The 12,177-nt window shown below is 45.0% G+C and overlaps 1 protein-coding gene across 1 annotated transcript in view; it reads left to right on the plus strand.

Moving 5' to 3' along the window:
• The first annotated feature begins 3,288 nt into the window (after positions 1-3,288).
• TSPAN15 (tetraspanin 15) overlaps positions 3,289-12,177 on the plus strand; it is a 60,688-nt gene continuing 51,799 nt past the window's right edge. The window contains exon 1 of the mRNA XM_040323312.1: positions 3,289-4,053. Within this exon, the coding sequence (XP_040179246.1) occupies positions 3,967-4,053 (87 nt within the window). The 5' untranslated portion in view covers positions 3,289-3,966. The remainder of the gene's footprint in view (positions 4,054-12,177) is intronic.

Genomic DNA, 12,177 nt, shown 5'->3' on the forward strand with positions numbered 1-12,177 from the left:
GCTTATGGGGCTCTTGCTCCTTACTACAGCTCTACTTTTACAAGTAGCCCCTCTGCATTGCACTCTGTTTGATGCTCTGGAATGGCGGGTCAGTGAGCCCAGACCGCGATCTACCAGTCACCTGTCCGCGGACTACTGGTTGCTGACCCACGGTCTACAGCGCGAGGGAGCGCCATCTGCTGAGAATCAGGTAAATAAAAAATGAACAATTAACTCTTACAGAGCACAGAGTAAGGGATAATTTTTAATTTTCCCAGAGTTGGGCTTTAAAGAGGATTTTTTTCCTCAGCAGCGTTGCTCTATCTTATTGGGCTCACAGGACATAAATGAGAGCAACGGGAGCAACAGTAAGGCGTGAGCGGAGGGTGAGGTAGAGCAGCGCTACGTGCATTTATGGATGCACATAGCCCAGCTCAGACATGTGCCTGCATGTGCGCCCTCATTACAAGTGGCTTGCTATGGGGGCACATGCAGGAGAAAAGAAGTGGAGAGCACCAGTGGGGGACCCCAGAAGAGGAGGCAAAGCACCACCACAATGTGCAATAGCATTGTACAGAGCAGATAAGTATAAACCTTTTATTTTAGGAAAATGAAAGTAGACTTTACAATAACTTCAGCACATAAGTGCGATTGGCCCTCGGGTTTACATACAGTAGAAGGAATCTACAGAGCATACATTTGATTGCAGTGGCGGCAGTCCTGCGTGAATACTTTGAGGTAAGCCCAGTTGCCAAACATTTATCACTTCTGTCTTGCAGCACCAGGGTACTTGATCTGAATTCTGACCAGAACACTATCTGCATGGAGTTTGCACGTTCTCCTTGTGTTTGCACAGGTTTCCTCCCACTCTCCAAAGACATCCTGGTAGGTTAATGGTCTCCTGTTTAAATTGGACCTAGTATGTGTATGAATGCATGGAAGACAAGGACCTTAGATTGCAAGCTCCTTGAGAGCAGGGACTGATGCAAATGTACAATATATTTAAGGTGCAATATAAATTGTTGGAGCATTATAAATACCTGCAAATTAACCACTTTAGGTCGATCCTATAGCAGAGATAGATTATATATAATCTATTTATTATACACATATTTATTTTATATTATGCGATTACACACAGCAGGAGCCAATCAACGGGTGCAGGGAACCCGATGTACTTTGGCACCCGCCGATCGTCAGGCAGAGACAGAACTGCGATCTACTTATGTAAATAAGGCAGATGGCCGTTCTGACCAGAGGGAAGGGATGGAGTTTGCGTTCCTGCGAAGCAGGGAATAAATTCCATCTCTTCTCCTAGTAAAAGCACATAACACAGTATTGTAAAACACCAGCTAGGCACACAGTTAACATCGCCCCTAATGTTATCCCTTTGCAGCCAGTGTCATTAGTACAGCGACAGTGCATAATTTTAGCACTGATCGTTGTAATAGTGTCACTGGTCCCCAAAAGTATCAGAAGAAGGCCGGGTGCAATATCGCAGTCCTGCAATAAGTCGCTGATTGCCAGCATTACTAGTAAAAAAAATAAAAAAAAAATAAAAATTCCATAGTTTGTAGACGCTATAACTTTTGCACAAAAAAAATTCCAGCAAATAAATTGGCAATCAAGAAGAAGAACTGATTGGTCTGCCATGGATCCTCCTGCAGACCAAGTAAAACTATTTTTTTTATTATTTTTTCAAAGTTGTCTTTTTTTTTGAGGGGATCCAAGACCACCAAAAGAAAGCTCTATTTGTGGGGAGAAAAAGGACATCAATTTTTGTGGGTACAGCATCACATGATTGTGCAATTAGTGCCACATTGCTAAAAATGGCCCGGTCATGAAGGGGGAAGGGGGTGTAGGCAAGTCTTCTGAAATGGTTAATAAAAAAAATAATAATAATTTCAGCACCAAAAGAAAATAAATTGGCTATCAAGAAGAACTGATTGGCTTGCAATGGATCCTCTGGATCAATCGCTTTTGTGTCGTCGTCGTCCCCCCTCCAACATTAGCTGGTACCATCTTTTCTAGCGAAAAATGGCCTGTCCATGAAGGGGGAGGGGTAAATCTTCTGACGGTCAAGCGTTAGATTTTTTTGTATGCTAGTCGCATATCGAAAATGGAGAGGTTACTAAAGTTACAAAAATTCTCGTACAACAGAATAAAAAAAATATTATCGGAAGTGATGTCATGTATTTCTATTGTATTTTTGGACGCCAACTGTACTGATTAAACGAAAATTGTACGATCTGGTATAATACAAGAATTTTTTTCTTGTTTGTCCGATCGGATAATAATCAGATAAACTTGCGTGAACGGCTCTTGAAAAGCTCTGTACTAACAATCCGATTATCGTACGATCGCTTCAAAAGCGGTATTTTTTGTCCGATTTTCGGATCGTGTGTACGGGGCATAAGGCTGGATCCATTGCAGGCCAATCAATTTTTCTTGATTGCCAATTTACTTGCTCTTGGTGCTGGAAATTTTTATAATTTATTTTTTTTAAACGAATGAAAATCGCTGTAAAAACGCACCAAAATTTCAATTTTTTTCACAGGTGCAGGCAACCCAAAAACGCATCTGAAGCATAGTAAAAACGCATATCCTACAGAGCAGTGTGAAGGGGCTCTTAAGCATGTTGTGATGTGATTAAGGCCTGATTCACACCTATGCATTTTTAGTGCTTTTTGCATTTTGCAGATTTGCTCTACAGAACGTGTTCCATAGGAAACCATGTTAACTGGACTGTAGTGCAAATCTGCAAAATGCACTAAAAATGCATAGGTGTGAATCAGGCCTTAATCACATCACAACATGCTTAAGAGCCCCTTCACACTGCTCTGTAGCTTATGCGTTTTTACTATGCTTCAGATGCGTTTTTGGGTTGCCTGCACCTGTGAAAAAAATTGAAATTTTGGTGCGTTTTTACAGCGGTTTTCATTCGTTTAAAAAAAGAAATTATAACAATTTCCAGCACCAAGAGCAAGTAAATTGGCAATCAAGAAGAACTGATTGGCCTGCAATGGATCCTCTGGATCCAAGCTGATATCTGGCTATGCTCCGACTCCCTAAGTGTACGTATAATCGAACAATCGAATCATATGTGCTTCCGGAACCATTTTTTCGAGCAAAGATTTTAACGTCTGTCTCATCTACGACCAATTGGAGATCTGAAAGGGTTAAAAAAAGAAAATATATCGGGAGTATGTAATGGACATTAAAGGATCAGCGCGTAGGGCGTATTCCCTGAAAGCGTTGAGGACACCGCCAGCCCTGCCTGTCTCCTCAGCTGACATACTCTGGATGGGTGATGAACAGGCTGTGTGGTCATCCGGTGTCACACTGGGAGGAGGCTCAGCAACAAGCTGATGTGACGCTGCCAAACCCCCACCCGGGGGAAGACCCTCTGCCATCCTAGAGGAGGACAACCCATGCAGCTGGCTCTGCTCTAGACACCAGCAGCCATCACACCCTGCTCCGCTCTCCCAGATTATTATCCAGCTTCCTGTTTCCTACTGTGACTCAGCTGTGCACCTGACATACACAACAACACCCTACTAACTCCACTACTACACCATCTGAGAGCATAGACTGCCAGACAGGGCTCAGCACAGCCACACAGCTACATAAACACCCCCCTCCTCTACTAGGCACTCCCATACTCCCCTACAGCTTTCCATACACTCCCTCTGTCACTTGCACACAAGTTCCCCTCCAGCACACATTAGGCAGACAATGTATGGGAATTATAGTGCGGAGAAACATGAGAAGTGACAATCTGGGACACTGGAGGACAGGCTCTTCTCTACACACTGAACATTGCTGCAGGGGAGAATTACTAGAAGGAGGAGGAAGAGCTGGTTCTTACCTGTGCATGGTGGAAGAGATAATACAGGTCTGAACACTGATGACTGATGGACTGAGCCTCACCTGTGCTGAGTTTTCATTCATCGCCCTCACCTGAGCCGCAACCACTCACCTCAACTCATGGCTACCGGAGAGGTTCGCTACTGTTCCAGGTTCCCTTACCTGTGCCTGAAGTTCACCCTCATCGCATACTGCACCATTTTCTGGGTAAGTCTTGGGGACACTATGGGGGTTATTTACTAAAGGTGAATCCACTTTGCACTACAAGTGCACACTTGAAAGTAAAGTCGCTGTAGATCTGAGGGGGACCTGCAATGAAAATAGAAAATGGCATTTTAGCTTGCACATGATTGGATGATAAAATCAGCAGAGCTTCCCCTCATTTCTGATCTTTTCCCTCAGATTTGCAGCGTCTGCACTTCCAAGTGCACTTGTAGTACAAAGTGGATTTGTCTTTTTGTAAATAAAACCCCTATGGGTGGCTATTATTATTATTATTATTATTATTATTATTATTATTATTATTATTAAAAAATAAATACATATTTTTTTTTTTTTTTTGATTTTTTTTTTTAAGTAAAATAAAAATCATATGATTATAATGTGTAAGTGTACTCAATATAAAAAATGATATCGTATGTTGGAGGTTTTTGCGACATTTATGTACCTAATGTGTTTTAGTGGTTGTGCAAGCTGCAACTTAACCCTTTCATGCCTAAGCCTATTTCTGACATGTGTTGCTTACAAGTTAAAATCTGTATTTTTTGCTAGAAAATTACTTAGAACCCCCCAAACATCATAATAAATTAATAAAATATATACTTTTTTTTTTTTTTTTTTTAAAGAGACCCTAGAGAATAAAATGACAATCGTTTCAATATTCTGTACTACACGGTATTTGCGCAGCAGTCTTTCAAGTGCATTTTTGGGGGGGGGGGATACACTTTTATGAATTAAACTATAAAGTTAACCCAATTTCTTTTTTGCATAATGTGAAAGCTGATGTTATGTCTAGTAAAAATATACTTAACATGTCATGGTTTGAAATTGTGTACACTTGTGGAATGGCGACAAATTACAGTACCAAAAATTGAACTTCCGCTTTTTGGAATCTGGTGTCACATTTCAGGTGGAGGGGGGTGCAGATACCAGTCTAAGACAGGTATTTTGCACCCACTTCCAGGAATATTCTCGTGATCCCTCCTTTTGCACTTAAAGAGGAGCTCCACCCTAAAGTGGAACTTCCGCCCTGCGGTGTCACATTTGACACCTTTCAGGGGGGAGGGGGGTGAAGATACCTGTAGGTATTTGCACCCACTTCCGGCCACACTGTGTGTGTGTGTGTGTGTGTGTGTGTGTGTGTTTGTGTTTTTTTTTTGTGCAGTTTTGAAAACTGCACCAACCATGCAGGACTTTTCAAAACGCACCGTACCCACAGCATAGTGGTGTGAAAAGTCCCAAAGGATTTAAAGGTAAAAAACGCAGGAAAAAACTTGAAAGGAGCCTTATCGTAAAGCATGCATATGCACGGTATATGTGCAGTGCATTGCCATTCATTGTTCATTCCACTATAGTGTGCACTGCAATAAATGGCTACAAATTTAAGCCCTCGTTCAAATTTCATGACAGGTCGCACCCTAATGTTGGCAAGGGCACTGTTCAAATCTATGCAACACCGACTTTGTGGTTCTGCATCGTTTTGAGTTCCTGCACTACTTTTGGTGATTTTTGGGTACGACTTGCATAGACCTCCTATGCATGAAGCAGCACAGATGTCTTCCATGCGGCTTTGAAATTGTGCGATTTCAGATGAAGTTGCAGGATTTTAAAGCCACATTCAATATGAAGGAGCGTGTACCATGCAATCCAGTTGCAGTGCATTTTCAAAAATTAGTGTAGGCATGACTTTTAGTGTAGTGCAATTTTCAGCCTGTTCCAAATCAATGTGGCTGAAATCGCACAGAACTGCATGTGAATTGCACAGTAACTGCACAGCATTCCTGTGTGATTCCAATGCAGTTCCTAGTGTGAATGGACCATCATAAAACATAAGGACACAGATATTTTCTACTGGTGCAACTGTGCAGAGTAACTAACCAGCTTCTAAGACCACTTTCATACTGACAGCGCCTGCTGTTAGCGCTAAAGCGCCGCGGGGCAATTTTAACTCCAAAGGGTTAAAAACCTCTTGTTTTGTATCGCTTTCAAAGCTCTTCGGAAGTGCTTTCCCATTCATTACCATGGCGTTTTGGGAGTGCTAAATACAGCGCTCCCAACCCGTCCCAAAGATGCTGCTTGCAGGACTTTTGGTAACGTCCCGCCTGAGAGTGAAAAGTCGCACTGCAATGAATGGGAGGCGGTTTTCAGGCGCTTAGCAGAGGCTATTTCTAGCGCTAAAGCTCCAGAAAACCACCTCAGTGTGAAAGGGGTCTAACTTCAGCTTGTTCAACTAAGCTTTGACAATAAGGCTCCATTCACACTTGTGTGACTCCATAGTCATGCGATTACCGTTGCGACTTTGTTGCACAACTGGCTCATTGATAGCATTAAAATGTGACTTTTGAGAGTTTAAATGGCAGTCTATGGCATCAAAGTAGTGCAGGTATTTTTTTAAAGTTTCTTCGACTTTAGGTCACATAGATTTTAACGGCTTCCATTGAAATCCATGGGCTGCGACTAAGGCCTGGTTCACACCTGTATGCAGGTTGCAGTTTCTATATTCCAGATGCATTTTTCAATACATGCTTTTGATCCATTGAAGTCTATGGAAACAGAAAATAAGTCCCTGGCCGTTTCCATAAAATGCACAGATGCGAACGTGACCCCATACCTCCCAACTTTTTGACATGGAAACGAGGGACACCTATTGGCAAAAGTATGTATGCATAGGACCCACCCCCTCCTCCTTCTTTTTTTTTTTTCCACCACTACTATTCCTTTATATTGGCTTTTGAAATTCAAATGCAACCATTTAGAAATTGGATGAAAGGTTTAGCGCTGGGAAACACTTTTTGAAAAATAAAGAGTGCATTTTATATACAACTATATAAATCAGAACAAAATAAGGGACAAATGAGGAGGAAAGAGGGACATAGCTCCAAATCAGGGACAGTCCCTTGAAATCAGGGACAGTTGGGAGCTATGTGACCCATAGGATACCATGTTAAATGGACTGTAGTGTGTTTCTGCAAAACTAAAAACGCACAAAAAAATGCATAGGTGTGAACCAGGCCTGAGGCATCACACCCGACTCGCAGGCAATTCACAGCCATTTGTGAACCACTGGGAGTGTCAATACAAAGGTAATGACACCCCCCAGATCGCTTTGCATTTGGCAGTTCGGACATGAATCGGATGGCATGACACCCATACCATCCGATTCTGGTGCGGACCAAAAAAAGGGCCTTGTACGATTTTTGGACCGAATGCGATGCAAATTCAGCTATACAATCTGTATGGCTGAATTTGCATCGCACAGACATCGCATGTGATTTGCACAGCTGTGAACAGGACTAAGCCCTGGTTCACATTGATGCTACTTTGAAATCGCACTACTTCACTTGAAGTAGCGCGATTTCTAAGTAGCAAGGTCAGCGCGATTTCGGGTGCTACTTGATGGACATTTGTGTGGCTTCATACACAGATGTCTATTAAAGTCGCACCTGAAATCGGCAAAAGTAGTGCAGGAACTACTTTTGCAAATCGATGCGGCGCCGCAAAATCGGTTTCGCACCGATTGGAACAGTGCCATTGCCTCCAATGGGCTGTGACTTGTCATGCGATTTGATTTCTCAAATCGCATTACAAATCGCTCCAATGTGAACCTAGGCTAAAACCTAGAAGCTGATTGGTTACTATGCACAGCTGCACCAGATTCTGTGTGCTCCACTTTTAGTAAATCTCCCTCATAATGTTAAAAATGTAACTCCAGGGATGATCGCTATTGCATACTTCTATTGGTCCAGCTTGGCACAGTGTAAGTATGCATATCTGATGGGGCTCTGGAGAAACTGGAAATTCCAGTAGTAGTCAGTTCTACTACAGTGATAGCCAGGATCTTCCAGGTTTTGTGGCTTCCCCTCTGCACAGAGAACACAGGGGGTCATGCAATAAGCATCGCTGTCATGTATAGAATGCCTTACCCTTTTTTTTTTTATATACAGTCTATGATTGAACAATGTGGGGAGGGATAGTGACATGACAATCGGAAAATACCAGTGAAAAAGCGAGAAACCCTCTGTGGTCAGTGTGCGGAGGAAAAACTTGCACAGAGACCGAGCAGGCAGTGCCGGTGATCTGCCGATATTTTTCCGGCTATCGTGAAAGTTCCTGTGCAGGCGCAATCTGATCTGCCGAGATGGTTCCGGCTAACAGGAAAGTTCCTTCAAGGACTGCGCAGGCGCAAACTTGCCGACGGAAATCTCCGAACCTCAGCCAGCATCTAGGGCGACGTGGATTTCGAGGAAAGTGGCCAGTCGGCCTCACGTCCTCGCTCCGCTCGCTTGGCCTCCTGGCTCTTTTTTTAACATCCTCCAATCCACGGGGATGTTAAAAAATGAGCCTGGATGCCGGGCGAGGTTCGGAGATTCCCGTCGGCAAGTTTGCGCCTGCGCAGTCCTTGAAGGAACTTTCCGTTAGGGCAGTGTTTCTCAACTCCAGTCCTCAAGGCGCCCCAACAGGTCATGTTTTCAGGATTTCCCTCAGATGAAACAGCCGTGGTAATTACTAAGGCAGTGAAACTGATCAAATCACCTGTGCAAAATAATGGAAAGCCTGAAAATATGACCTGTTGGGGCACCTTGAGGACTGGAGTTGAGAAACACTGCGTTAGGGGAACCTTAAGGACAAGTCAACGGGACAAGGTCACTTGGAGCCCAGGGCGAACATTTCAAACTGAGCATTACGTGTCAGCAAAAATCCCCCCACAAAAACACTGAGCACTAATCTGCATATCCCCCCCCCCCCCCCCCCGCTAAGCATACATTCCACCTACTCCAAGTACAAATCTGCCCCCTGCTAAAACTCCTCTTCTCAGCACAATGCTTTGCCCCCTCCATCCCCCAGATCCCAGTGGCGTAACCAGAACCTTCAGGGCCCCGATGCAAGAAACCATGAAGGGCCCCCCTGACCCCCGGACAGGGTTTTTTTCTCTGAGCCCGTTGGCGGAACAGGACCCGGTTGCAAGTGGGTGGCTGCATATAAAGGAACCGATTTCTCCAGTTCCCCCTGCTTCTCCTCCTCTCCCTTCTGCAGGTATTCAGCGGCTGCAGGAGGAAAATGGAGGCATCGGTTGCTCTATGTCGGTGTTTCTCAATCTTTTTCCAGTCAGGGCACCCTTGAAGTATACCCCTAGGTGAATGGGGCTATACTGCAAACCCCCGTGCAACTGTGTGCATTGCGTGCAGTTGCAGCATAGCGATGATGCATTTAAGGGGTTAAAACAGGCGGTCAGTAGGCAAGATATTGCCTCTTTACCGGCTGTCAAATGCCTCTGAAAAGCGATCTGAGCATGGATCGCTTTTTGGAGGAACAGACTTTTTTTACTGGTACTATGAACAATCAAAAAATAAATAAACAAATAGGTTCTGATTGTACACATATAGGGGGTCAGGATTAAAAGCGCGTACATAAAATGTGCATACATACATGTAAACACAAACACATATAAAAACACACACATATATATAAATGCACATATGCACGCACATATAAACTAGTGGCGGCTGGTGCTCAACATTTTTAGGGGGCGTAAGCAAACTGAAAAATTCTTAAAAAAACATAATTTGCAGCCACTGTGCCCTTCATTTACAGCCACCCTGCCCATCAAATGCTGCCACTGTGTCCATCAAATGCTGCCACTGTGCCCATCAAATGCTGCCACTGTGCCCATCAAATGCTGCCACTGTGCCCATCAAATGCTGCCACTGTGCCCATCAAATGCTGCCACTGTGCCCATCAAATGCTGCCACTGTGCCCATCAAATGCTGCCACTGTGCCCATCAAATGCTGCCACTGTGCCCATCAAACTCTGCCACTGTGCCCATCAAACTCTGCCACTGTGTCCATTAAATGCTGCCAGTGTGCCCATCAAATGCCAGTGTGCCCATTAAATGCTGCCATGCTGCAACTGTGCCATCGAATGCCATCACTGTGAATCCCCCTGCCCGCTCGGCCAGAACTTACCCTGTCTCGTGGGGCAGCAGGTGACCGCCACAAGCGGGGTCCTTCATGCGTCTCCTGCCGTCCTCATCTCCCTTCCTCTCCTCCTGATAATCGTCCAATAGCTGCTCCTATCGTTTCAGCCAATCAGGTGACGGGTAATAGACCTGCACACCTGATTGGTGGAGAGGTGGTTCAGTGTTAGAAGGGCAAATTAATATTCACTTTCCTAACACACCTGGGTGGACTGTGAGCTCCCAGCATGGCGCTCGCAGTTCACCTATTTTGAAGCCTATTAGAGCCTATGGCTCTAATCGGGTGCTTCAAACCCCCCCCCCCCGCTGTAATTCAGGCACCCAGCGCCCGAAAAGGGGCCGGACATCTAAATATGGGGGTGGCAGCGGTGACCATGGATAGATTCATGCTATGCATGAATCTATCCATTAGTCATAGAGGGGGTGGCTGGAGAGAGCCATAAAACATATGCACATACATGCACTCACATACATACATACATACATACATACATATGCACACACACATGCATACATACATACATACATAAATACATGCACACACACACACACACACACACACACATTAGGGTGACCAGACATCCCCGGTTTCTGGGGACAGCCCCCGTATTGAGAACACTTTCCCCTGACCAAGTCTGTCCCCGGTTTTGTCCTCAGATTGGATTTAAACAGGGGCTTGGGCAATTTCAAAGACAGTCAGTGCAGAATAGAAAGAAAAATCTGAATTGCACACCCGCCGCTCCTACTAGCTTAGGGGGGGTATAATTTTTTTCCATTATCTGTGCTCCTTTCTGATGATTATGCCTCTTCTGCCTTGGCTCAAGCCCCGGCCTGCTGCCTGCCTGCTTATCTCCTTGCCTTGCCCTGGCGGAGTGATCTTCCTCCGCACCCCACCCAGTAGTAGCCGGGGGTCCAGAGAGTGAGACTTGACAGGCTGTTAGGCGGGCGGTGGCGGCAACGGGCAGAGAGTCTCTGATTGCCGCCATTACTAGTAAAAAAAAAAATATGTTCCCGGATTTCCTTTTAAACATCTGGTCACCGTAAAGTGGTAGTAAACTCTGTACTACCACTTTAACCTACAGGTAAGCCTATAATAAGGCCTATAATAAGGCTTACCTGTAGGTATAAAGAATATCTCCTAAACCTGTACGGTTTAGGAGATATTCCCCCCGCAATACGCTGCTGACTGCAGCGGCACATGCGCAGCGGGGATCTTCGGCTAAAGGGCCGGCAGCCGCCGGACCTTGCCGGAGAGAAGTCTCCTGCGTGCATGCACGGGAGTGACGACATCGCCGCTCCAGCCAAACACAGCGCTGGAGCGGCGATACCCGGAAGACACGCCGAGGAAAGATGACATCTCCCTCGGCGTGGGCCAGGTTCGTTCCAAGGTAAGTATTTCATAATCAGCTAGTATGCGATGCATACTAGCTGATTATGGCTTTTGCTTTTCAGGTTTAAAAAAAAATAAAATAAATTACAGTGGGTATACAACAACTTTAACATACATACATACATGCACACACACATGCATGCATACATACATGCACACACACACACACACATGCATGCACACACACATATACACACACACACACACACATGCATGCACACACACATATACACACACATGCATGCACACACACACACAGTAGATAGATAGTCATTAAAAAAAACGGCAGACATTTACCTTGGCTCTTCCTGCCGGGTACTGCACTCTAGGGGGAGACAAAGAGCACACACTACTTTCATGTGACGAGCTCCTTCCCTGCACAGTTCGGCTGACGATCGAGGAGCTCATCTCAGCCCGCCCCTGCCGCTCAACTGCCGCTCCTTCTATCGAAAAGTACAGGGGGCCCTCAAGGGCCCCCTGCAGCAAGGGGCCCGGTCGCAATTGCGATCTCAGCGACCCCTATAATTCCGCCACTGCCAGATCCCCTTCTCCAAAATAAAATTCACCCTCCTTGGCACAAATCCTCTACTCCTAAAATATTTGGTGTACTTTAATCCTTGGATATTTATTTGTCTCCAAGTTTGAAATGAGTACCAAAGCTGCATTAGCCACTTAGCTGAGTGTTACCAGGGTGTAATGAGGTGTTAGTCCCTGTAATGAACCGTCCCACACTCCACTTGAGTGCTT

This window comes from Rana temporaria, chromosome 9 (genome assembly GCF_905171775.1).
Source record: "Rana temporaria chromosome 9, aRanTem1.1, whole genome shotgun sequence".
In the NCBI taxonomy this organism is placed as follows: Eukaryota; Metazoa; Chordata; class Amphibia; order Anura; family Ranidae; genus Rana; species Rana temporaria.